The sequence below is a fragment of the Bos javanicus genome, chromosome 25 (assembly GCF_032452875.1).
Source record: "Bos javanicus breed banteng chromosome 25, ARS-OSU_banteng_1.0, whole genome shotgun sequence".
Lineage (NCBI taxonomy): Eukaryota > Metazoa > Chordata > Mammalia > Artiodactyla > Bovidae > Bos > Bos javanicus.
Window position 1 is genome coordinate 24,872,639 of NC_083892.1, and position 27,133 is coordinate 24,899,771.

General features: G+C 50.0%; 1 protein-coding gene across 7 annotated transcripts in view; it reads left to right on the forward strand.

Moving 5' to 3' along the window:
* Positions 1-9,027, forward strand: part of IL4R (interleukin 4 receptor) — a 50,253-nt gene extending 41,226 nt beyond the window's left edge. For all 7 annotated transcript variants that reach the window (XM_061401478.1, XM_061401483.1, XM_061401480.1 and 4 more), the window contains 4 exons: positions 2,300-2,399; positions 4,363-4,441; positions 5,438-5,487; positions 6,542-9,027. In XM_061401478.1, the coding sequence (XP_061257462.1) occupies positions 2,300-2,399; positions 4,363-4,441; positions 5,438-5,487; positions 6,542-8,060 (1,748 nt within the window). In that variant the 3' untranslated portion in view covers positions 8,061-9,027. The remainder of the gene's footprint in view (positions 1-2,299; positions 2,400-4,362; positions 4,442-5,437; positions 5,488-6,541) is intronic.
* Positions 9,028-27,133: the final 18,106 nt, after the last annotated feature.

The window sequence follows — 27,133 nt, forward strand, 5'->3', positions numbered from 1 at the left end:
CCCTGATCTGGGAAGGTCCCACATGCCATGGAGCAGTTAAGCCCCTCCACCACAACTACTGAGCCTGAGCTCTACAGCCTAGGAGCCACAGCTACTGAAGTCTGCGTACCCTAGAGCCTGTGCCCCACAACGAGAGAAGCCACCACAGTGAGAAGCCCGTGCACTGCACCTAAAGAGTGGCTCCCACTCCCTGCCACTAGAGAAAAGCCTGTGCAGCAATGAAGACCCAGTACAGCCATAAATCAATCAATCAATAAAATTATATTAAAAGTTAGTGAAAATAAAGCTATCATTTCTTTCCCGTCAAAGCTCCCAGACCCCTAAATTCTAATGGCAACCATGTTGGAAGTCCCCAAGTGAAGAATCCCTGCTCTAGGGCCCTGCCATCATCTGAATCCAGCCAGCAGAAAGGGAATGAGAGTGGGGAGACCACAGCTGCTTCTTAAAAGCCTCAGCAAGAGGTGACACACATCACTTCCTCTCAAGTTCTATTGGTGGAAGGTCACATGGCCACACATCGCTGCAAGGGGTTCTGGGAATTACAGTCCCTCATCTGGTACTCTGTTCCCCTAAACAACACTTTGTGACTTTTTCAGTAAAGATATTGAATTATCTCACATAAAATGAGGCCTTACAGGGGAATTCCCCAGCCGTCCAGGCTTTACGATTCTGTGCTTCCACTGCTGAGGGCCCTTGTTCAATCTCTGGTCAGGGAACTAAGATCCCACAAGCTGCACTACGTGGCCAAAAGAAAGAAAAAAATAAAGAGGTTTAGCCAATGAATACTGCTGCTCGGTGACGTCACTCCGGAGTCTTGTCTTTCCCTCTGCCACCCCTAGCATGGTAGCATTTTGTCCTTATCTACTGTCACCTCATGGCCCCAGGCTGTCTGCTGCAAACACCCTCACGTCCCAGGCCCAAAGGGAATGGAAGGCTGCCGCAAGGAGTACATCCCGTGCACCTTTTATCAGGAAGGTGCATGGGACTGGAAAAGTCCATAGGACTGGAAAAACCGTTCCAGTCCTGGTGGACTTCCCCTTGCATCTCATCAGCCAGGACTGTCACATGGCCTCTCCCAACTGCAAGGGAGGCAGGGAACTCAAATACCTGAAAAGGGGAGAAGTTTTGGCCCATGATTGGCCCAAACCTCAGGGGGGCACATCACAGTCTGGCCAAGAAGGGGAGACAGCTGTAGGGTGGGGGAGGCTGCGTGAGGCATCATCTGAACAGTGGGAGAAGGAAGGGCTGTTGTGAACGCTCACTGTAGGAAGAGTTCTTCAAAGTGCTAGGTATAATGGCAGGTACCCCACCCCAACCCATCACGCCCCTCTCAGCATCGCTCATCCTGTTCTGTCGACGCCTCTTGACCATCTGTGTCCAGCTCTGGGCTGTAGTCCCTGTGAGTGGTGCCTGCTCCGTGTCTGTCTCCATTGTCCAGCATAGCACCAGGCACATAGTAAGTGCTTGGGAAAGTTTAATCCAATGGATTTTCCCCTTTGACCTGGAGAAGGGAAGGGAAATAGATTGTGTGGGACAGATACCATGTGCTGGACACTCATTCATTATTTCCACAAATATTTCTTGAGCTCCTACTACATATTAGACACTAGCCCAGTGCTAGATGCCGAGGGATCAGTGGTGAACAAAACAGACAAGAATCCCTGTTTCTGTGGAACTGACATTTTGGAAAGGGAGACAGTAAATAAACGAGTAAACAAAAATATAAATGAGATCTAGATCTAGTAAGTCCGAGAAGGAAATAAAGCAGGGAAAAGGGATGGGAGAAGGTAACATTAGAGAAGGGGTGAGGGAGAACTTTCTGGACCTGGCAGTGAACAAGGAGAGGGGTCCAGCTCTGTGAAAACTGCTTTGTTTCTGCAGGCCCTGCTTCACATGTATATTAAATCGTATAAGCCTCACAGCAATGAGTTAAGTAGTTATTAACCCCATTGTACAGATGAGGAAACTGAGGCACAGAGTGGGTGAGCCTCTTGTCCTGGGTTGCCAGCAAGTCTCTGACAGAGTCAGGCTTTGAACTGAAGGCATGGAACTCCAAGTCTCTGCACTTGACTTCAGTGCTTCAGGAAAGAGAGGCAAGTTCAGGCCCTGAGCTTTGGGAGAGCAGGGGACAGCGAGGAAGCCAGGGTGGCGGGGGCTCAGAGCGGGGAGTAGGAGCTGCCACGGCAGCCAGCGCACGCAGAGTCTTGGAGGGTCCCAGAGCCCCGGGCTCCTTCTCTGGGAGGTGGAGACCAGGCTGGATGTGGCGCACCGAAGGCTCACAGCTTCCCTCTGCTTCCAGACTACGAGGACACCTGGGAGCAGCGCCTCCAGCTGGGCGTCGGCATCTCATGCGTCATCGTCCTGGCGGTGTGCGTGTCCTGCTACATCAGCATCATCAAGTGAGTCCCGGGCTCCAGCCGCCCCGGAGTGTGGAGTGGGCAGGAATCTCCCCTCTCACCTGACAGCTTGCAGCCCTGTTGCTCAATGACAGATACTTACTGAGGAGCTACGATGTGCAAGGCACTGAACGGACAGGGACCCTGTGTTCTTGGGGAGGCAGAAGATGCCAGGCCAGCAAGTAACCATGGCTGTTTCCCATAGTGACCCTTGCACTGAAGGAATCGGGCCAAGATGAGCTGGGGTACATTCCAGGGGTGCCAGGGCGGGTTCCTCTGAGGGGTGATGGCCTGACGGTGGGATGGAGCTGGCCGGGGACAGGGCCTTCCTTTGGCAGAAGGGAGATGGATCGTACCCAGGGTACGCCCCAAACATTTGAAGGCAGGTGGTAATAGACAGGAATTCTAGACGATTGCCCTGCAGAATCAGGAGACCTGGGTTTGGATCCTGGCCTTGGCACTTGGTAACTGTATGACCGAGTTTCTGAACCTCTGTTTAGCCTTGGGTCCCTATTTCATCAGTCCCAAGAGTCCTAAGGGAGTCCAGGAGCTCTGGGTGCAAGGAGCCTTGTCTCCAGTGAGCATGAGCCCTAGGAATGTGGAGTCTCAGAGCCTCAGTCCCCCCACCTCTGAAATGGGACTAATGGGCCTAAGCTGACCACATAAGGAAGGGCGATGGTGGAGGGCTGATGGTGAGTGAGTATCCGCAGTCTGCCAGGCGCACAGTAGGTGTGCAGGGAATGCAAGGTCCCTTCTCCACGTCTGTCGCTGATACCTCTGAGCCCTCTGGGCTGGTCTTTCCCCTTCTCTGAGCCTCAGTTTCCCCATCATCTGTCCTCTCCACCCACCACTCTTTGTATCCTAGTTCTCCAACCTCCTTGCTGTTCTTCGAACCCCCAACCCAAGCAAGTTCTTCCCTCCAGTCCTTTGCACTCACTGTGCTCCCTGCCTGGAAAGCCCTTTCCCCAGGCATTGCTGAGACCCGCACCTCCTCCACCTTCAGTCGCCTCTCGGAAGCTACCTCCTCAGAGAGGCCTTCCTGGATCACACTCTTTATTCCTCTCTGGTCCCTTATGGCCTTTATTTTTATTCCTGGCACTTCCTGTCAGGAATGAATGATGTCATATAGTCATTTCTGCATCTGTTTGTCTGTCTCCATCTTCTAGAAGGTCTGTTCTGTGAAGGCAGGTGTTTCTGTTTGTCTTGTCCGCTGAAGCCTGGCACAGTGAGTGATACCTAGGAGGTGCTCAGTAAATGGGTGGTAACTGACTGAGTGGAGTAGGTGGAGGCTAATCAAGAGGTAGTCTGAGAAGATTCCTGCCCAGCCCTGACCCAGGAAGGGAGGAGGAACCCCTTGGCCTCTCCGGCCATGCCAGACTTCTTCTGGGCACTTTGTCCTCCGCTGCTCCAGAGGAAAGGTTGTTGAAGGGGAAACCCAGGATTCTCTCTCTGCATCTTATGTGTGTTGCGCTCAGCTGCTCGGTCATGTCTGACTCTGTGACCCCATAGTCTGTACCCCACCAGTCTCCTCTGTCCATGGGACTCTCCCGGCAAGAATACTGGAGTGGGTAGCCATTTCCTCCCCTAGGGGATCTTCCCAACCCAAGGATCGAACCCATGTCTCCTGTGGCTCCTACATCGGCAGGCAGATTCTTTACTATTTGCACCACCTGGGAAGTCCCTCTGCCGCTTGGGTCTCCCCTAATTCCCAGGGACTTGCTCCCTCTGGGGCGGAGGCGGCCGCATCAGGAATTCCACTCTGGGTAGCAAACCGCTGGACCCGAACCCAGCTCTAATGCCCCCGAGGTGGAAGAACCTGTTTCACGGGGTGAGGGTGAGGGAGCCAGAAATCTATCAGCGTGATCTCTGAGCTAATAAGTCTGGGTGACTGTGAATCTTTTTTATGGGGAGAACATCAACCTGTTAGTGATTCTCAGGGACCAACAACTTGTCCTTTCTTTTTTAGGATTAAGAAAGAATGGTGGGACCAAATTCCCAACCCAGCCCACAGCCCCCTCGTGGCTGTTGTCATCCAGGATTCTCAGGTAGGAAAAGGGGTGGGTGAGGATGCTTTGGGTCGTGTGTATCGGGAAACACATGTCAAGACACGTGGGGTGTTAGGGATATCTCTTGACTTTGCGGGTTGCACGTGGGCAGTCAGGAAGATTTCAGGGTAGGTTGAGTCAACAGCTAGAGGCTTTGGCTTCCCTTCTTTGGCTTCCATGAGTGTTCTTTCAGCTTGGGGGGTGGGGTCCTCTGGAATTGGATTTCCTGCTTTGTTGTTGTTCTGAGGTCTCTGAGGTCCTCTGCATATCATCTCCTAGGGAGGTACCTGTCCCGTGTAGGACAGGAGGTCACAAGGAGTTGAAGAGGGAACAAGTTTTCCGTTTCTTCCTCTTAAGAGCAGGAAACTGCCCCAGAAGCACCAGCAAATCTCTCCATTCTCAATGACTTGAATTACATCACAGCCTCTTTCATAAAGCACTCCCCTATAAGGAGTGGGAATACTCCTCACAGATGGACCATCCAGATGGACACTCCTGAGCTAGGAGTGTGGCCAGCTTCCCCAGTGCAGTGGCCACATGGAATTTGCCTGAGCACCATCAGGGTTCTCTAGGAAGGGGCGCAGGGGGGGATACAAGTCCTGTCTAGAACGGAAGGTCTGTGAGTCTTCAGTTCTCCAGGGACCCTGAGGCAGGCTCTGGAGTCAGCTTTGAACCCTCACTGTCGCTTATCTGCAGGGTAGACTTAACAAGCTGCTTAACTTCTCTGAGCCTCAGTTCCTTCATGTGGGTTATAGTAGTGGTTATAACAGGGCTGATGTTGGAATTCACTGAGACAATTCACAGAAAGTGAATATTACAGCACATGGTGTCATTTATGTATCAGTTAGCTCTTGCTGTATAACAAATCATCCCCAAATTTAGAAATTTTGATGATGTCAAGTCTCCTCAAGTCAAACAGGCTCTGAGCATTGCTGGATGCCAGGCTGGGTGGGAAGGCCTCTCTGCTCTGTGTCATTGGCTGTTTCCACGTTTTAGGTGTCACTGTGGAGGAAGCGGTCTCGAGGCCAGGAACCAGCCAAATGCCCGTATGTAAGGGGCTGGAATTAGGGTGGGGGGCCCCATCTTGAAGCTGGAGTCACACCCCCCTTGATGTCTGCCTTTCCTTCCTGGGTGTTCAGCACTTGTCCTGTGACACTGGGTTTTGAGGGGTGGCAGAGGGAGGGGTGGTCTGAGTAGGTCAACTGCCAACTGAGCCCCCTGAGTTTCATTGGTTGGGGGGTGGTCAGTGAACCCCTTTGGGATGCCCAGTCTGTCCTGAGCAAGGCTGATGGTGGTAACAAGCAAGGCAGCCGTGCGTGCACGCTTGCTAAGTTGCTTCAGTTGTGTCCGACTCTTTGCGACCCTGTGGACTAAACTGTAGCCCACCAGGCTCCTCTGTCCAAGGGACTCTCCAAGCAAGAATACTGGAGTGGGTTGCCATGCCCCCCTCCAGGGGATCTTCCAGACACATGGATTGAGCCCACATCTCTGATGTCTCCTGCACTGGCAAGAGGGTTCTTTACCACTATCACCACGTGGGGAGTTGATTAGAGGTCAGACAAGAAATCCTGGCAAGGCTTTATTAGAGCCCCTGCTGCAGTGGGGAGCAGGGGTGGAGAACAAGTAACAGATTCCCTTGCTGACTACCAGGGAGGGGCGAATTGGTTCATTATACAGGGTGAGGGCGGGGGTGTGTCCAGGGCTTGGGCTGGAAAGATGGCATAGGTGTTTTGCCTGATTCTCTGGTGGTGTGGTGTGCAGGGGGCATGCACAGAACCCTGCTTTTATTCCTGACACTGCTTTTGCTCCCAGCTCTTCAAAAGTGGCAGTTGAGGTTTGGGGTCTTTTTGTATCTTTTGTCCATTGTTTGCCCCAACTGTAGCATGCACACAGTTATTTTTACTTCCATATAGTTTCTTAATATTCTGTTGCTCAAGGAGAGGTTTGTTCCAGTGTGAGCATTGCAGCAGTGCAGCAAAGGGTCCCAGGTCCCAGCCTGTCTCAACACCAGTTCAGGGTGATTTTGAGCTGGGCTTTGAAGGGTGAATAGGAGTTTGTCAAGAGGAGAAAGTGAACTGTGATTAAACTTTGTTTTTGTAGACACTGGAAGACTTGTCTTGCCAAGCTCCTGCCCTGTTTACTGGAGCATGGCATGGAGAGGGATGACGACTTCTCTAAGGCTGCTAGAAATGGGCCTTCCCAGGGTTCTGGGAAAGTAGCATGGTGCCCCGTGGAGGTCAGCAAGACGATCCTCCGGCCTGAGAGCATCAGTGTGGTGCGGTGCGTGGAGCTGTTTGAGGCCCAAGTGGAGAAGGAAGAAGAGGAAGTGGAGGAAGATAAAGGGAGCTTCTGCCCATCACCTGAGAACAGCGGGGGCCTCTTCCAGGAGGGCAGAGAGGACATTGCGGCCCGGCTGACAGAGAGCCTGTTCCTGCACCTTCTCAGAGATGAGACTGGGGGCTTTAGTCCACAAGGTGTGGAGTCCTGCCTTCTTCCCCCTTTAGAAAATGCAAATGCTCAGAGGCCCTGGGCCGAATTCCCAAGGGTGGGGCCCCAGGAGGCATCATCTGAGGACAAGGAACAGCCTCTGAGCCCAGAGTCAAGTCCTCCGGCCACTCCAACCCAGAACCCAGCCGGCCTGCCTCTCCCAGAGATGCCCGCCACCATCTCAGACAACCCTGCTTACCGCAGCTTCAGCACCTTCCTGAGCCAGTCCTCGGGCCCTGGAGAGCTTGACTCAGACCCACAGCTGGCCGAATGCCTGGGGGAAGTGGACCCCAACATCCCCACCACCCCCGAGCCGGAACCAGAGACCTGGGAACAGATTCTGCGTCAGAGGGTGCTCCAGCACAGGGCGGCCCCCGGCCCCGCCTCGGCCCCTAGCAGCGGCTACCGGGAATTTGTGCAGGCGGTGAAGGAGGGTGGCACCCGGGACAGTGGGCCGGCCGGCTTCGGGCCCTCTGAAGAGGCCGGCTACAAGGCCTTCTCCAGCTTGCTTGCCAGCAGTGACAGCTGCCCTGCGACTTCTGGGGTTGACCCCAGCAGCGGGGAAGGGGGCTACAAACCCTTCCAGAGCCTTGCTTCTGGCTGCCCCAGGACCCCTTCCCCCACTCCCGTTCCCCTGTTCACTTTCGGCCTGGACACGGACCCCCCTCACAGTCCTCAGGACTCAGAGTGGCCTGAGTTGGAGCCAGCAGTCAAGGGAGACGATGGACAGAAACCCCTCTTCGCCCCCGTGCCGGTCACAGACCCTCTCAGGGACGACCTGGGCAACGGCATCATCTACTCAGCCCTCACCTGCCACCTATGTGGCCACCTGAAGCAGTGCCACGGCCAGGAGGAAGCTGGCAAGGCGCAAATTGTGGCCAGCCCCTGCTGCGGCTGCTGCTGTGGGGACAGGTCCTCGCCTCTGCTGAGTCCGCTGAAAGCCCCAGACTCCCTGCCCCAGGGGACTCCACTGGCAGCCAGCCTCTCTGCGGCCTCCCTAGCACCCTTAGGTGTCTCAGAGGAGGGTAAGTGCCCTCTGTTCAATGCCCCCAGCCATGCCCAGAGCTCAGGCCAGGCTCCTGCAGTGACTGCCATGCCCTCCCCAGGCCCCATGTGCATGGACGCTCCCTAGGTGCGTGCCCGCTCCTTGCTGAAGTCTACAGAGGAGATGGGGCCTTAATCAGGCCTGTGAAATGCCTGCCCCTGGAAGGCCGCCAGGCTGGCAGAGTTCCAGAAGACCCTGGGAACTCTGGAGTGAAGTTCTCAGACGCCAGGTCTACAGGGACTGGACGCCCCCAGCTCCCTTTGCTGGCCCCGGCTCACCACCTCCCATGGGAGTGGGGGCTCCAGGCAGCTGTGCCCACAGAGGCACCTGCAGTCATCTGGAGATTCCCCGGGCACCTTGGCTTGTGCACCTTGGCCACTTCACTGGTTCACAGATGTGCCAGCAGACTGTCCCTGGCATACTCAAGGCATATTCTGTCACTCTGACCCAGTTCTTGCCCAGACTCCGGAGTAGCTACCACCATCTCTCTAGATTGGATGCTGAGCCTAGAAACTCACCAAGCCAACTGGGGAATTGACTTGGGAGGCCTTGGGAAATTGAGGTCCAGGAAGGGTGGTCATCTGCCCAGAGATGTCTATTCATTCAACAGAAGTTGACGCTGGGGGCAAGGTCTGAGCTGCAGAGGGGTGATTAATTAAGCGGAGTTAACCAAGGACATGATAAATTGTGATTTCTGAGACGTGACAGCTTGTGGCCAGCTTCCCACGCAAGGCTGGGATTCCTGTTAAGCATTGGATCCCCAGAGAGGAGGCATGCCTGGCAACCTTGGGGCAGGCGTGTGCCCCCAGGGATGCCATTGCTGGCATCACTGCTTCAGAAGGTGTGGCTCAGGCCCCCTGATCCAGTGAGCTGGGGCGACCAAGACGCTGACACCAGGCACATCACCCACACATCATCAACTCCCACCTCAGGTTGAAGAATGCTTGTTTGTGTGCATCTCAAAAATTATTTCATCACTGGGTGTTTGTGTTTGCTGAGGAGGGTGGAATGGGAAGAGATGGAGTTTTGTATAAATAAAGGTTCTTTATCTCTTTCCCCTCCCCCGCCACCATTTATTAAACATCCTGCCAAGCATCCTTGGCAACTGTTTTATCTCTATTAACTCACAGAATCTTCCCATCCAGAGGAACGGAGACCAGCCCAAGAGGTTAAGTAACTTGCTGTCTCTTCCTGGGTTTCCCCAAGACCGGAATTCAAGTGAAGTTCATTGAAATAGGAGGTGACCCCAGGAAGTCCTGCTTGGAGAATGGGGAAGGGAGCGGGGAAGGGCAGGAAGCAATTGAGGTGTTATCACACAGAGTGCCAGCGCAGGCAACAGCTGCTTCAGCCGCTGGGAGCTTCAGAAAGCCAGGCACACCACATGCCTCGAGGTGGGGAGCTGGGCTGTTCATCCACACATTCCCATCTGTCCTTGGTTGAGGGCTGTGTCCAGGGGCATTAACTCCCCAGCACTTCCAGCTGCTCCAGGAAAGTCCTCAGGTTGAAAGTAGGGGGCACAGGGAGGAGATGTGGGCAGGGCTGTACCGGCAGCTGCTACTTTGCCAAGGTCACTCAGCCAGTGGCAGACTGAAGCTGAACCCAGGCAGGGTCTCCATTGCCCAGGCCCTTTGTAGGTGATCCGTGCTTGACATCTGGGTGGTCGGTGTATGGTGTGGGCCTCAGACATGCAGGCAGGGGATCTTAATTAAGCTCCTTTGTCTGCAATCATTCTATATTTCTGAGTTGCCGCCCTGACTGCCATGCTTGCAAAATGAGGGGCTTTTTGACGTTCCTTCTGCTCTGGCATTCTCCGTAATACACTATAGAGGTGATGGGGAACTCATTACCTCACATGCAGCCTGATGTTTGTGAGAACTGTCTCCTTTGTGCTAAACCCGAATCTATCCCTTTAGCTGCCTGAATCACCACCCTCCACACAGGTTGCTGATGGAGAAACGGCTCTAGAAGGAGCCCATGCAGTGAGACTTGAAAAGAGACTTGCCCATGCAGCGAGCTGCAGCAAGCAACGGAACCCAAACTAGTCCTCTGCAGCTGTTGTCTTCAAGGGAGCTTTGTAATAAAATGTAACAATTAAAAGTAACTATTTAGGACCAAGCAATATGCTAAGTGCCATCCACTGACTATATCACAGCTCTAGAAAGCAGGTTATTATTCCAATTTTACAGATAAGGCAGCTGGCCCAGAGAGGTTGAAGTTTAGCTTAGGGTCACACAGCTGGAAAGCCTGGGAACTAGGATTTGAGTCCAGATCTGACTGCAGGGTTCCCAACCATCATGATGTACTGTCTCATGAATAGCATGGCACCATCTCGAATGTCAGCTCTGATCCATTTAGCCTGTGAGTCATCTTAGAAAATCGAGTTTTAAAACTAAGCATCCAACAAAGAAAAAACACTCAGGTGAGTGCTGGAGAGTTCGTTGGGTTGTAAATCCAACAGAATTGAGACTGATTCGTTCTCTCCCTAGGATGTTGTGAGACCCAACTTGTCAGCTGAGGCACAAATTACAGAATCCTCTGGGCTTTGGGAAACTAGAATGGAGAACTACACAGAGACACTTCCCATCTATTTTTTCTTGCCTTGAGCACATAATGTGATCTTAGTTCCCCGACCAGGGATCAAACCCACACCCCCAGCAAGTGTGAAGGCTTAACCAGTGGACCACCTGAGAGGTCCAATCTCTTATCCGGATTTAAATCCACCCTCCCAAGTTCAGGGAAGCTGGTGGGAGGCCACTGTTCTGGCTTCCCCACCCCCCAGGGAAGGAAGAAGCAGAGAGAGCAAGAAAGCCACACATCCCACCAATGTTTCCTGAGAACCTGCTATGTGCTAGGCAGCATGCTGGATGTGAGGAAACAAAAGTCCCTTCCCTCCTGGATCTTACAGTTCAGTGGGAGAGACAGATATTAAAAAGAAAGAAGGAGGGACTTCCCTGGTGGTCCAGTGTTTAAGACTCTGGGCTCCAAATGCAGATTCAATCCCTGCTTGGGGAACTAGATGCCATATACCACAATTAAAGATTCTGCATGCTGCAACAAAGATCGAAGATCCCACATACAGCAACTAAGACCCAGTGCAGCCAAATTTTTAAAAATAGCCGGGAAGATCCCCCAGAGAAGGGAATGGCTACCCACTCCAGTATTCTTGCCTTTTACTTTCCATCTCCATGGAGATGGAAAGTAAAAGTGTTAGTCGCTCAGTTGTGTCCGACTCTGCAATGCTACGGACTGTAGTCGGCCAGGCTCCTCTGTCCATGGAATTCCCTAGGCAAGAATACTGGAGTGGGTTGCCATACCCTTCTCCAGGGGATCTTCCCAACAGGGATCAAACCTAGGTCTCCTGCTATGTGGGCAGATTTTTTTTTACTGTCTGAGCCACGAGAGAAGCCTTAGAGAATTCCATGGACAGAGGAGCAAAAAGACACGACTAAAGGACCAACATTAATATAAATACACAAAAGGAAAAAACCCCACAAACCCTGAAAGGTGCTATGAAGAAAATAGGAGTCTGAGATGGGGGGTAGGGGGTTAGCAGAGGTCTTTATGGAGGTGACATTTTAACTGAGCCCTCCTCGACTAGGAGAACCAGGATGGTCTGGAGGAAGAGTATTCTAGGCAGAGAACAGACGAAGGGCAAAGGCCCCAAGGCACAGGGAATTTGGCATGTTCACATATAGAAAGATCAGCTATAGCAGTGAGCCAGGAACAGTTCTGAGACATAAGGTCAGCCAGGACTAGAGTAAGGAATTTGTATTTGGCTTAAATGCACACTAGCCCCACCCACTGAGAAATACGGTCCAGGAGACACATCTCTCTTCCGTCTCCCCAGTCCCCAAATGAAATCCATCCACAAGCAGGAGTCCAGGAGCGGAAGTGGAGGCACTGGAGGTGTTCCTCCAATAGGACTCCCTCCCACCTTGCGTAAGCGGAGCACGAAGGTTCCTCCTGAGAACAGCAGCCGGGGTGGTTAAAATCTTCGTTGCTGACAACTCTCACTCAGAAGTAAAGTGATTCCCACCAGAAACGTGTTCATTAGCACAAGGGTGGTGACCTTCCTCGGTGGCTCAGTGGTAAAGAATCCCCCTGCCGATGCGGGAGACACGAGTTCGTGTCTGATTCGGGAAGATCCCACGTGAAGGGGAGTAACAAAGCCTGTGTGCCGCGACTACTGAGCACAGGCCCGAGAGTCCGGGAGTCACAACTACTGAAGCCTGCACGCCTAGAGCCCGCGCTCTGCAACAAGAAAAGCCACTGCAATGAGAAGCCTGCGCGCCCCAACGAGAGAGTGGCCCTCGCTCAGCACAGCGAGAGAAAAACCTGAAAAGCAGCGAAGACCCAGCACAGCCAGAAATAAATAAATAAATAAAATTATAGCACAGAGGAATGGCTGGCCGCCAGGATCTTTCTTGGGAATTTCTTTGCAAAAGATTTTTTAAAATTCCCTTAAAATCTGGTCTTGACCTCCCAGGCACTAGTCTTCAAATTAGGCAGGGATCCCTAGGGTCTTGTTAAGGCCCAGACTCTATGACTGCTCTGTCTCCTTTATCTGCCTGTGTCTTCGTTTTGTGTGTGTGTGTGTGTGTTTAATTTGTAAAATAGGAAGGATAACAAAATCTGCATTGGAAGGTCATCCTAAAGATCATCTACATTATCACCATCTTCATCATCTCCTGGGTTTACTCCATCCTGGTGGGGGGCACAGATGACAAGAGAAAAAAGGTACAACTTGCTATAAGGCGAGGGCAGAGAAACAGAGAGCAAGCTGGGCAGTCAGGCAAGAAGAGGAAATTTATTAGAGGGAAGAGAGGGTGGCGGGCTCTTAGGGAGAACCAGCGTTCTCCCTTTCTGACGGAGTCCTTCTTATACCCCACCAATGAAAAATTCTCTGAAGGGATTATCAGGCGAGTGTAATCTCCTCGGTTCTGTCTCGTCTCAACAAAAATTTGAAGTGACGGACATTAAAGCCCTAGGCGCATCACAGCTCTTGCACAGACCGTGTTACAGCTCTTAGACAGATCAGTGTTACAGCTCAGTTTTATTTAGAAAATAGCAGGAAAATACATCCTCGAGGAGGCGTGAGGGAATGCCGACCCAAAGACGCGAAGAGAAGAGAGAGCCCCGGCCCTTTGGCTCCTCTTTTTATATGTTTTTTCCTCCCCCCGGGCCTGCCCTGTGTAAGTTGGGCTAGCCAGGAGTGCTGTTTGTTCTACCTGAGGTCCTCACTCCGGTCCTCAGACCTTCCTTTGACCCTCCTTTGTTCTGTTTTTGCGGGCCTTTCCCTTCCTTGTCTTTTAGCCACTGCCATTTAGGACTCCTGTTTCCTATTTTAACAACCTACCAGGGATGGTCACGTAGCCGGAGGTCTGGAATTTGGTGGTCTCGCAGCTTTGAGAAGATAGGCACAGTGAGTTAACAGGATGCCATTTGGGCAATTTGGTCAGTCTCAAGGATCACTGTGATTTATTCTTTGTTTGGGAAGCCGACATCACGAGCCATCTTATCAGTGAGAGCCCATGTTGACCCTATCGCCTGCCTTAAGAAATCTAGAATTCTCAGCCCCAGCCACTGCTCTGGGCTTCCTCTCATGGACTAAAAAAGAAATGTTGCCATTTCAGTCAACACAAAATGGTACCTGAGCTGTGCTTAGTCGCTCAGTCGGGTCCAACTCTTTGCAACCCCATAGACTGTAGCCCACTAGGCTCCTCTTTCCATGGGGATTCTCCAGGCAAGAGTACAGGAGTGGGTTGCCATGCCCTCCTCCAGGGGAATCTTCCCAACCCAGGGATGGAACCCAGGTCTCTCGAATTGCAGGCAGATTATTTACCATCAGAGCCACCAGGGAAGCCCACCTGCCAGTCTACTAAATAACAAATGCTGCCCACCATCAAGCCATCAGTGACTGAAGCTGACAGTTTATGGTGAACAGTGTCGGATTTGTGATCTCCAAAGATTTAACTTTGGGACCAGGGGCCAGGCTTGATCACTCAAGAGCTTTTATATAGCAGAGTTTTATTAAAATATAAAAAGGGACAGAGAAAGCTTCTGACACAGACATCAGAAGGGGAACGGAGAGTGCCCTGCCCCCCGCTAGTTTTAGCAAGCTGTTTTATGTCAGTTTCATCAGTTCAGTCGCTCAGTCGTGTCCAACTCTTTGTGACCCCACGGACTGCAGCACGCCAGGCCTCCCTATCCATCACCAACTCCCGGAGTTTATGTCTGTTAGAAAGTTATTAATCAGGTAAGAGAAATGCCTCAAGGCTAACAGAGTTTCACCAGGCCCCTCTCCCACAGTATGCAATTCTGAGATAGGATGGCACGAGGTGTGACATCTCCCAGCCATAAAACAATTTATATGAATACTGGTTTGTTGAGCTATTATCAGCCAAAAGTTGGTCTTGCTGCTGCTGCTGCTGCTGCTAGGTCGCTTCAGTCGTGTCCGACTCTTCACGACCCCATGGACTGCAGCCCACCAGGCTCCTCCACCCGTGGGATTTTCCAGGCAAGAGTACTGGAGTGGGGTGCCATTGCCTTCTCTGAAAGTTGGTCTTAGGGGGAACCATTTTGAAGAAAGGCAAATTCCAAAGCAAATACATAGTTTCATTAACATAGCTTAAGAAAAACATTTCCATAAGAAAAACGCATTGGTTAGCTCAAGGTTTGAGAAAAGTTAAGTTCAGGTGGACAGGGAGGCCTGGCGTGCTGCGATTCATGGGGTCACAAAGAGTCAGACACAACTGAGCAACTGAACTGAACTGAAGTTCAGGTGGAACCAGATGTCGTCATAGCAACACAGAATTTTAAGAGACATTTGCACCCTATTTCCTCCATTTGGAGACCTCTGGCCTTCCTGCCTGTTACGCTCTCTCAGTTGCCCACCTCCCCCATGCCAGGGAGCCCCGAGCCCCGAGGGAATTCAGGATGGCGAAAAACAGGATATCGGCCCTAGATAAGATATACATCAAAGGAGTAATTTCAGTAAGCCCAGACTCTTGCTTCTTCCCATACAGAGAAAAACACTAAAATCATTAGTTTGAGATTCTGTTTTTGTAATTAGAAGTAATCTTTTGATGTTCGACTACACTTTTTTCCCCCCTCAGCAAAAACACCTGTATATCCTGGCTCCTCCCTTACCTCTTTGGAACAGAGCCTCAGAGCTATCTGAGAGGCTGTGTCTCTGGCTACTTAGTTCTCAGTAATGTCCCCAAATAAAACATAATTCTCCACTTTCAGGTTTTCAGGATGAAGAAAAACAGGATATTGGCCCTAAATAGTTAAGATGTACATCAAAGGAGTAATTTCAGTAAGCCCAGACTCTTGCTTCTTCCCATACATAAACACTAAGATCATTAGTTTGAGATGTCTGTTTTTGTAATTAGAAGTAATCTTTTGATGTTCGACTACGCTTTTTTTTCCCCTCAGCAAAAACGCCTGTATATCCTGGCTCCTCCCTTACCTCTTTGGAACAGAGCCTCAGAGCTATCTGAGAGGCTAGATAGAGCTATCTGTGGTTACATAGTTCTCGGTAATGTCCCCAAATGAAAATTAATTCTCAACATTCAGGTTGTGCCTTTTTTTTCCCAGTAGACACTCCAAACCTTCATGGGAAGCCCCCAGTAACCCCCGCTGCTATTGGCTGATCCTGACACAGAAGACCATCCCTGCCCTCCACCCTCATGCTCTAGCTTCTGCCTACTCCTTCAGAGGCAGGAGACAGATGGACTTCAAGCCAGACACTTACAACTAGCCTCCTGTTCGTATTTCTTGAAGCCAGGAATAGATGGGCTCTGGGTTAGACATTTACAGCCAGCCTCCTGCTTACACTTCAGATAGAAATAACAACAGGAACAGGGTAAATAGCTGGACTTTGCCTCCTGGGAACACTTGAAGATAACAGTAATGGCAGGGGCAGAGAGGAATTAAGCCCTGCTTGGGTAAAAAGATCAAGAAGTCACAAATTCCTCATCCTTGGTGTCAGGGAGACCTCAACTGCCCACGCACAAAATGGCACCTGCCATTCTGCGTTACGCTTAGTCACTCAGTCCCATCCAACTCTTTGTGACCCCATGGACTGTAGCCCACCAGGCTCCTCTGTCTGTGGGGATTCTCCAGGCAAGAATGCTGGAGTGGCTTGTTCCAGTTCCACTCTGAAAGTCCCCGAAGCATGACTTTCTCTAGGTTCGTATGTTGGCATGTTACTCTGCTTTTCTAATAAACGCTTTACTTTGCTCTCTACTTTCTGTCTCCTTGTCAAAATTTTTTTTCAAGGCAGATAAGAGCTAGACCCTGGTGGTCTAGTGGTTAGGATTCAGCACTCTCACCACCGCAACCCACATTCGATCTCGGCCTCACTTCCAGCTGTTGCTCACTGCTGTCTCTCCAAATTTACTTTGTGGTCAGGACTTCCTCACACCAGGCCTGGTGATTCACTCTTTCGCTGAAATATTGATTGAGTGATTACTCCTGAAGAGGAATTGTTAAAACAAAAACAAATTTCTCAAATTATGATCGTGGATCACAATTTTTACTTTATGTTTTTTAGAGAGAGAATCAGAAAAGAGAGGATATTGGTTCAAGGAACAATCTTAGAGTACCAAACTCAAGTTCATGCGTGCAATGCACAGAGAAACCAAACAAACCAAAACTTTGGAGTTTGGAGCAGAGAAATGTATATTGCTGGGCCGTGCAAGGAGAGCGGGTGGCTTATGCTCAGAAAACCCTGAACTCTCCAAACTCCAAAGGGGTTCAGCAAAGGATTTTTAAAGGGCAGGTGAGGGAGTGGGGAGTCACAGGGTGTGTGATCAGCTCATGCACTGTTCTCTGATTGGTTGATGGTGAGGTTATCAATTTTTCGGCGCTCGTAAGTCTGGGGCTCATCTGTATCAAGCAGTTAATTTCTTCCATTTGGTAGTGGTTTTAGCATCCATAAATCAGCTGAGGAAGTGTTATCTAGGGACTTTAGAGAGAAGCTACAGCAGAGGATATGGGGGAGGGGTCTGTCCCCAGATGACCCCATAGAGTCCTACTCCATGTTACATCAGGAAGGGATTTATAACAAGACAAATTGTTAGGGGAAGCACACTGATTGAAACCGCCCACCCTGGCCAGGCACCATAGTAACCATTTGCATGAGTTGTTTTATGACAGGAGATCCTGATAAGGAGCTAATAAGCCACCACCAACCGGAAGAGGTCGGGAAAGGGCTAAAGGAGACACCGCGTGTCCGTCCACTTCCCAGAATCCCTCTCGCCAACATCCATCTTGGCTGAGCGATGCGTGCGCCACCAGGAAAGACTCTGAATTAAAATGATTGGCCAAAGACCACCCGGAAACTAATCCCATCACCATAAAACCCGAGACTGCAAGCCACGCGGCAGAGCTCTTCTCCTGGGTTCCCTTACCCTACTGCTCTCCACCCGGGTGCCCTTTCCCGATAAAATCTCTTGCTTTGTCAGCACATGTGTCTCCTCGGACAATTCATTTCCGAGTGTTAGACAAGAGCCCAGTTTCGGGCCCTGGAAGGGGTCCGCCTTCCTGCCACAGAATGAGTGTCTAGAATAAGGCTATCCAACAGAGATTTTTGCTATGATGGAAATCTTTCACTTTGTCCAATACCATAGCACTAGCCACCTATGGCTGTTATACACTTGACATATGGTTAGTGTGGCTGAGGAACTGATTTTTTTAATTTTATTGAATTAATATTTAAATAGTCACAGGTGGCTAGTGATTACAGTAGGGACAGTACAGGGCTAGATTATTAGACCCCAAGGTACAACTTTATCAATTGCCTCAGCGTGGAGGAGAAAGGGTATTGGTCCGGAGAGATGAAAGGAGAGCAATGGGTCAGACTGCCTCAAATGTTAGCCCCAGAGCTATGGAGGGGCGAGGTCTAATGGATCTGGTGGGACCAGAGTGAGACTGCCCTGGCCAAGTAAGAAGCTGGCAGCCGGTGTGGGCAGAGCAAGATGCTAGCAGCGTGAGTTTCCCACCATTCCCCTCAAGTCTGGACCAGAGCTGTGGAGAGCAAGAGAGACGGCCCACAGTAGCAGCACCAAAGAGGGCTGGGCGCGCCCCTTAGGAGGTTCTCAAAACCTGGAGAGACCTCCAGAGACACTGAATTCAGGGTCTCTCCAACCCAACTCTGCATACCCCCAGCCTCGATTTTGCAAAGATTTTTCCAGGGGGGTGGGGATGGCAAGGTGGGGACTGTTTCCACTTTAGTTTTTTTTATTAAAAAAAAATAAACAAAACCCCTACTTACCAATTTTTTTCTGATTACTAAATTGGCACGTGCTGGCCTTCTCTGATTCAGAGAAAACCTAAAGGTATAAATAGGAAAGTGAAAACCACCGGAAATCCCATCCCCCGCCCAGGCACCTGGCACCACGTGGGCGGTCCCCAAATGTATGTTTGTTTTTAAAGGTGTATCTCTGTTAACATCCTGTTGAATAATCTTTCTGACATTACTTTCCCACGAAAGTTATTAATTAAACACGCACACACCCACACAAACAGCTAGAAGAAGTTTCTGAGTCCCCGCTGCAAGAGAGGCGTGATCTCACTGGATCCTCACAGCAGCCGGAGACCTCTGTGGGAGACATTTCCATGATGTACCCCGATTGCTAACCACTCTTGTCTGCCGTCTGTCTAGATTCTTCTACCCCTTTTACAGGTGAGAACGCTGAGACTCAGAGAAGCAAGGGCTCTGCACTCATCCTGCCTCAGTTTGGAACCGACCTTTGCCAATTCGGAGCTGTGTGACTGTGGACAAAGTATTGACCCCTCTGGGCCTCAGTTTCCTCCCCAGCAAAGATGGATAAGAGAAGTCCCGGGGCAGCCCATAGTGGTGGGGTGAGGAGTGCATGTCTTGATGGGTGAAAGCCAGGCGATGCCCAGCTGCTCTTGTGATTAACTTGCCTAAGCTCCCTGACAGCAGTAGAACAGTGCCAGATCTTCCATAAAATCCCACCCTTTTCCAGCTTTATTAAGGAGCTGAGGACACGAGGCCGGGGAGAGCAGATGGGCTGGAGACCAGCTCCTTGGTTCTTGCTGCCCCCTAGTGGCTCACTCTTGCCCTGCGCCTGCATCAGTGCCCAGGGAGGTGCCACACCCAGAAAACTAGACCTGGGGTATCTCCACCCTCCCAGCCTCACCTCTCTTTCATCCCTGCCTTTCTCCTCCATCTCCTCCAGCACCTGGTAAAGGGCTTGACTTACGTTAGGAACTCAGCGTGCTCCAAGGATCAGCAGTGTGGCTCAGAGCCAATCGTGCCATCTGTGCTTCCTTCCTCCTCTGTAAAATGGGAATAATAATAGTACTGATCTCGTGGATGTTAGCGGAGAAGGCAATGACACTCCACCCCTGTACTCTTGCCTGGAAAATCACATGGACGGAGGAGCCTGGTAGGCTGCAGTCCATGGGGTCGCTAAGAGTCAGACACGACTGAGCGACTTCACTTTCACTTTTCACTTTCATGCACTGGAGAAGGAAATGGCAACCCACTCCAGTTGCCTGGAGAATCCCAGGGATGGGGGAGCCTGGTGGGCTGCCGTTTATGGGGTCGCACAGAGTCGGACACGACTGAAGCGACTTAGCAGCAGCATGGATGTTAGAGTTAAATGTGTTAATACATATAGGGCTTAAAGAGGTGCCTGCACACGGTTAATGCTTTCGGAATGTTTCCTAGCATTATTGTTATTATACTGAATGGGTCTGTGGGTGTCATAGAGTAAAAGTGAAAGTCGTTCAGTCGTGTCTGACTCTTTGTGACCCCATGGACTATACAGTCCATGGAATCCTCCAGGCCAGAATACTAGAGTGGGTAGCCATTCCCTTCTCCAGGGAATTTTCCCAACCCAGGAATAGAATCTATGTCTTCTGTATTGCAAGCAGATTCTTTACCAGCTGAGCCACAAGGGAAGCCCAGGTGAGGGCATAAAACATAATTAAAGGAAATAACAACATTCTAAATTTAATGGACTGACTGGACCAATAGAAATCCGAGACAAAAATTGTCCTGAAGGAATGACCGCACCGACTGTATTTGTACGTGTCCACATCACTTCTACAAGCCATTCCGCATGCAGAGTCAGAGTTTGTACATTTGCACAGGTTTATATCATGCATTTCTCATCATATAGTCATATTTATTATATGACAGGTCTTCCCAGAGAAGGAGGGCAAAACAAGAGAGACCAAGCTACAGAGAGAGAGAAACACAAAACGAACTTCTAGTTTGAAACTTGACTCCAACCACAAAGTGACATCTGACTCAAGCTGTAGACTGATTCCTGACCCAGCTGTGGACCTATTTGCGATCCTGGCTGCACATCGACCCCAGCCACATGCTGATCCCTAGCCCTGGCCACAGAATTACCTTTGACCCCAGCCCAGAGACCAATCTCTGACTCTGGCCACCCAGATCCCTGACCCCGATACACTGACACCCCACCCTATCTGGGATTGGCATTTTCTGATTTCAGCTAGTGAATTCAGCTTGAGTTGGTCAACATATCTGGTCTGTCTTTCCTTCCTCTCTGCCATGGAACTGAGGAGAAAGCTCATAGTTCTCCTTTCTAATCAAAGAGGACAGGGTTAAGAAAGGCCCCTTTGCCACCTTCTGTTCTGCTTTGGATGTGATGTCTGGTGGTTTGGCAGCCATCTTGTGATCATGAGGGGACAAGCTTGGAGAAGAAAGATAGTGTTCTGAATGTGGCAGAGTGAGAGGGAAAAAAAAAGGGCCTGGATCTTTGATGATATCACCAAGTGATCAAATTGACCTCTGGATTCTGAAACAAACCATAAACATGCTTTTGTTTATACCATGTAGTTTTTCTTTTGTAATCACAAAGCAGCTTTAAAGACTGTAGTCAGTAGAGTAATGGACCCCTAAAAACGTTCACATCCTAATCTCTGGAAACTGTGGATGTGTTACACTGCAAGGGAGAATCAAAGTTGCAGATGGGATGACGATTGCTAATTAACTGACCTTGAGATGGGAGATTATCCTGATTATGTGGATGGGCTGATAGAATCAGAGTCTATAAGTCAAAGAGGGATGTAGGAGAGTTAGAGTCAGAGAGAGATTTGAAAATGCTACCCTGCTGGCTTTGCAGGTGGAAGAAGGAGCCGGGAGCTAAGGAAAGCAGGAAATTGCTAGAGGTTAGAAAGTCTAGGAGCAGACTCTCCTTTTGTGTCTCCAGAAGGCACACAGCCCTGCTGACATCTTGATTTTCAGCTCAGTGAGACCATGTTCAGACCTCTGACCTCCAGCACTAGAAGGTAACACATTTTTGTATTTCAGGCCACTCGATTTGCAGCATTGATTACTGCAGCAGTAGGAAACGAATCCACAGATACTTCTCCTGCATCTGGACACATCCCAGCCTTCTTTTCCTCAAGCCCTTCCTGCATCACCATCCCCCTCCCTCATTTTTGCCACCCAATCCCTGCTTCCAGAAGGTTCTGCTGTATCTCTGCCCGCTCCTTACCTCCATCAGCATCCATTATCTCTTGCTAAAGTGGACATGGTGCAGGGCTGAACCTCAAGGACAAGCCACCAGGGTCCTTGATGCTCTGAGGTCCTCTTGCTGAAAGTCCTAATCATTTTATCTTTGAACCTGAGCTGTGTAAAGGAAGTCCCATGGGACAGTGGAGCATGTGCCGAGGCGTGGAGACTCTGCTCACACCTCCCGCCGTCTGTCTGCTGCCCTGAGAGAGGGTCTTAGCCACCTACTCCAGTACCCCTTGGCCCTCTGGAAACCACTCAGCCTCACCCTTCCCACCCACATCCAGTATTCACTGGAGAGAGCTGTCCTGTCCGATTCTCTGCGACCCAATGGATTGTAGCCCGCCAGGCTCCTCTGTCTACGGGATTCTCCAGGCAAGAATCCTGGAGTGGGTTCCTATGCCCTCCTCCAGGGAATCCTCCTTACCCAGGGATCAAAACTCATCTTCTGCATCTCCTGCGTTCCAGGTGGACTCTTTTTCCCACTGAGCTGCCTGGAATGCCCATGATACACTGTGAAGCGAAGTTACTCAGTCGTGTGCGACTCTTTGCGATTCCATGGACTATAGCCTAGCAGGCTCCTTCGTCCACAGCATTTTCCAGGCAGGAGTACTGGTGTAGGCTGCTGTTTCCTTCTCCAGAGGCTATACTGTATGTAATAGTAAGGCCTTGATTTCTCATCAAGTCTCTCATGTCCTCCACGAGAAGGTAGACTTCATAGGGACAGAGATTTGGGGTTGGTTGGTTCACCGCTCTACCCCAGGGTCTTAGCACAGAGCGTGGTACATAGTAGGTGCTCAAGAAATACTTTCTGAACAAGTGAATGATCTCTCCACGGATGCATCCACATCTCAGACTCAGTGTATCCCCTGCTGAATTCTTCGTCATCCTCCCCACACCTCCCCCTTCCAGGTCCCAGTCTCAACTGCTAAATCTAAAGAGTGAGCATCACTTCAGGCATTACTCCCTCCTCCTTCCCTGCTGAGATTTAGGCACTGGCAGCCGTCTATGGGGTCGCACAGAGTCGGACACGACTGAAGCGACTTAGCAGCAGCAGCAGCCTATGCCTAGCCCCTCATCTCTTCACCTGGAATTATGCAAACAGCATCTTCTCAAACACTCTCCCCACCATGACCTGGGCTATTTTTCTGTGTCCTTTTCCTGTTCACAACTGCCTCCTGGCTTCCATTAGCCAGAATTGTGGGACACATACCCCAGGGGTAACCCAGGTAGAGACACAACCCCTGGGGTCCCTAAGATGAGAGTGGCATATGGGTGTGGAGTAAAAGAACATCAAACTGAGAAAGTGATTCCTTTTCAGTTCACTTTCTCTTGGTCCAACTAGCCCTCTAAACGCTATAGTATCCAGCCAGAATTTCACAGCTAATTTTGGGTACCATTGTCCTCATTTATATAGTTCATTTCTATCACGATAAGGAAGGCAGGCTCTCCGTTTGTGATGGTGGCAGTGTTTCTTGCAAAAATAAAGTTCTTGGGACTTTCCTGGGGATCCAGTGGCTAAGAGTCCATGACCCCAAGGCAGGAAGCCCGGGTTTGATCCCTGATCACAGAACTAGACCCTCCCCCATGCTGAAACTAAGATGAATGAATAAATAAATATTAAAAAATTAAAGTTCTTTAAATAAAAAAAGTAAATCAGTATGAAGAAAAAGTTTAAGTAAAAAGCGACGGAGAGCGACTTCCCTGGCAATCCAGTGGTTACGATTTTGCCTCCCAGTACAGGCGGTGAGGGTTTGATCCCTGGTCCGGATCCCACATGCCTCGTGACCAAAAGACCAAAACATAAAACAGCAGCACTATTGTAACAAATTCAGTAAAAACTTTGCAAGTGGTCCACATCAAAGAAAAAGTGATGGAGAAACATGTAAGTCTGGAAGAAATAAGCTGTGGCAGTGTGGCTGAGGAACAAAAGTTTGGAAGATGCAGGTCTACAGACCAGATCCCAAACCCCCTGCTCTCAGTTCCTCCCCCTCACCCCTTCAGGCCATGGTACTTGTGCTGTGCTTACTCGCTCAGTCGTGTCTGACTCTTTGCGACCCCGTGGACTGTAGCCCGCCAGGCTCCTCTATCCGTGGGACTTCCCAGGCAAGAGTACTGGAGTGGGTTGCCATTCCCTTCTCCAGGGGATCTTCCCAGCCCAGGGATCAAACCCAGGTCTCCTGCATTGCAGGCAGATTCTTTACCTTCTGAGCCACCAGGGAAGCCCCCCTCCAGCCCATAATACTCCCCAGATACAAGACCTGGTCTGATATTGGGATTTATAAGAAGAAATACGCATTTGGTCTTCTGCCTGTTACTGGCACAGGGCTCCTAAAACCCTCAGAATTTCCTAAGTGAAAAGAGCTTTTGTTATGTTAATGAGGTGACCTTTGGGAAGCCCCTAAGTCATCTAATGAAGGAGGCCGGTTGCCAGGGGAACCAACCTTGTGAAGAGAGGGGAACTGCCAACCCCTCCCTTCAGTCTCCTGGGGAGGGGGAGGGGCTGGAGACTGCATTGAATCACCAAAGGCCAATGATATAACCCATCAAGCCACTACAGAAATGCAAAGGGACAGGATTCAAGGGTTTCCAGTTTGGTGAGTATCTGGGGGTGCTGGGAGATTAGCTAGCTCTGGAGATGACCTGGAAGCTCTGTGCCCTTGCCCCATATCTTGCTCTATGCATCTCTTCTGTCTGGCTGTTTCTGAGTTAAATCTTTTCCAAATAAATGGGAATCTAGTAAATAAAACGTATCTCTCAGCCACGTGAGCTGCACTAGCAAATTAATCAAACCTGACTAGGGAGTCGTCAGAACCTCCACTCTACTGCAAGTTGATCAGAAGACAGGGGAAGTCTGGACTTGCAATTGTTGTCCGAAGGGGAGGGGCAGTTTTGTAGGACTGAGCCCTCAACCTGTGGGATCTGATGCGATCTCTGGGTAGACAGTGACAGAATGGAGTTAATAGGTGGTGTAGAAACACACACACCAGAATTGGAGTCAGAATTGTACCATGGAACTCCTAGACATCATGATGTAGCCACTGTATCCAGACCACACTATGTATTTGCAAACCCCCAAGCCTCTGCTCATGTCCTTCCATCTACCAAGTGTACCCTCCCACATGTCTCCATCAGGCAACTCCATCCTCATGCAAAGGGATTCTGCTTTTGTCTGCCCAGCATCTACTCCTTCTATTAATAGGACCTGTTCTTCCTTGGGGCCATTCTCTCCCTACTCTTAGTTCATGTCCTTCCCAAGGAAGGATGCTTTCTAATAGGATCCATGACTCAGACTCGGCCAATCAGAGAGTTCCTTCCCCACTCTGTATAGTGATTGGTTCAGGGATAGGCATGTGATTCAAACTGACCAATGAGAGTCTTTCTTGATATGCTCGCTGAGACCATTAGAAAAAAGATCTAGTCTTTTCTCTGTGCTTGTTAAACTGGTAAGTTATAAGCCTGGACTTCTGAGAACTTATTTTGCAGGGAGGAGGAGGAAGGGAACTACTGAGTTTCACTCAGCCTGCTTGAGAATGAAGCCAATACAAAAGAAACCAGATCCCAGAGGTGGAGCCCTCCAATCTGAAGAAATTACTTGAGCACCTTGATCCATCCATGCCTGAAACTGTGTAGTTGAACTTAAAAAAAAAAAAAAAACCTCTTTTTATGAGCCAGTAAATCCATTTTAGAAAGCTAGTTCTGTCACTTGCAACTGCAAGATTCCTGGTTGAAATGGCTTTTTTTTTTTTTTAAGATACAATTCACGTAACATAAAATACTCCATTTTAAACACTTCAAAATATACAAGTTACTGAGTTTTAGTATATTCACAATGTTGAGTCCATCACTACTATCTAATTCCATTATTGCCCACCAAACCCCTCCTCGGGAAAAAACCCTAATCCACCAGCAGTCATTCCCAACTTGCCCCCTTCCCGTTCCCTAGTCACTGGAGATGAAACATCCTCTTTTAAGATCCAGTTATCCTGGGCATTTCCCCATATCCTTTCACTGAACACCTGGCAGAATGGTCCTCTTTCATGCACATTTCTTTCTTATCACTTATGATCGTCAGTTTTATTTGTTGTTTTTAATAGTGGAATATTTTGAACATACAGAAAATGACTCCTCCTGTTTCTCTTACTAGACTCCTTTGAGGGCAGGAACTATAATCTATTTCTTCTGTGTCTCCTAGCCCTCAGCCCGGGGCCGGGTTCCGATGAAGTGCTCAGTGAAATAAACAAATAAGAATAAAAACAAAATGTGAACAAGGGCTCAGTCCAAACATCCCAGCGCTGGGCTGGGCCAAGACATGAAGATGCCAGCAAAGGTTTGTTGACTGACTGCTGGACATCCTTGGTAAACAATTCCACAACGGAACACCACTCTCCTCTGGATTGTGTGTGAAGGGGGTTGGGGCAGCATACTTTAGCTGAACTGATCACTTCCCACACTCTGACATTTAATTAACCCCCAAAGTAAATTTACAGTTGGTTGCCATGTCTGGGTACTCCCTAAAATTTCCCCAAGCCACACCCACTTCAGATGCTTAGTGGTAGCACAGTGGGGAGGCACGTTGACTGAATGTCTTTCATCTCAATTGTCCCATCCATACAAGGGGCTAAAAGTAGTAAGTACCCCATAAGGTCATCAGAGAATGACGTGAATGAAGACTTGTGTAGCACTTGAAAGAGCACTGGCTCATTTAAGAAGTCTACTAAACAAGATGCTTTTTCTGGGTTAATCAAGAAGTGCATGAGATTGCTAAGTCACTGCACATGCTGTTTCCCCTGCTTGGAAATACTCTTCTGTTCCCCTTACTCACTGCTTCACTCCATTGCCTTTCCGCTTAGATGCCCCCTCCTCCAGGAAGTCCTCTGGCTCCCCAGGCTTTGGTTGGCTGTCTCTCCTCTGGGTGCCTCACACCTGTGCTATTCCATCAGCATGGGTAGGGATGATCTGAGACACCTTGGGGTGCCCAGTGTTCAGCACAGGGTGGGTGCTGAGTTCAATGAAAGGACATAACAGGATACGCATCAAAGGATGAACAAATGATTTGGTTCTCATCCCTGAGCCCTTCAAACTGGGACTCCTGCCCTGCCCTGGGCATCAAGGCCCTGGCTGCATCCTCCATGTGTCCCTGGGAAGAGAAGATAGTGGACCAGTGGGTGTCAGGCCAGTTCCCACCAGCTCCCAAGAGCAACTGTGTCATCTTGACTCAACCCAGCGAACCATGACATCACATTGGTAGCTGGAAAGTGGCCAGGTGGGAGTATTTACACCACAGAAAGCGTCAAACACCACATACTGAGTTTTTGTTTTCTGCTTTTTGATGGCTGACCAGCACACCTTCAGTTGTGATTTGGGGGGGGAAACCACAGAGCCTTTGTATTGGTCTCACCAGGACATGCTTTCCCACCACCAGATTTTGTGCTCACATCTCCCCTGCCTGGACCCCTCTCCCCCTCACCCCCATGGCTAACCACAGCTCCCTCATGGTGCCTGACCTTTGAAAGACAAGCCCTGTGCTTCTTCCTCACCCTCTTTCCCTGTTGCGCCCAGCCCAGCATGCAGGCTGCCCCTGTCAGTAAATGCTTGTTGATTGACTAATGGACGATTCTTGGTAAATATTTTT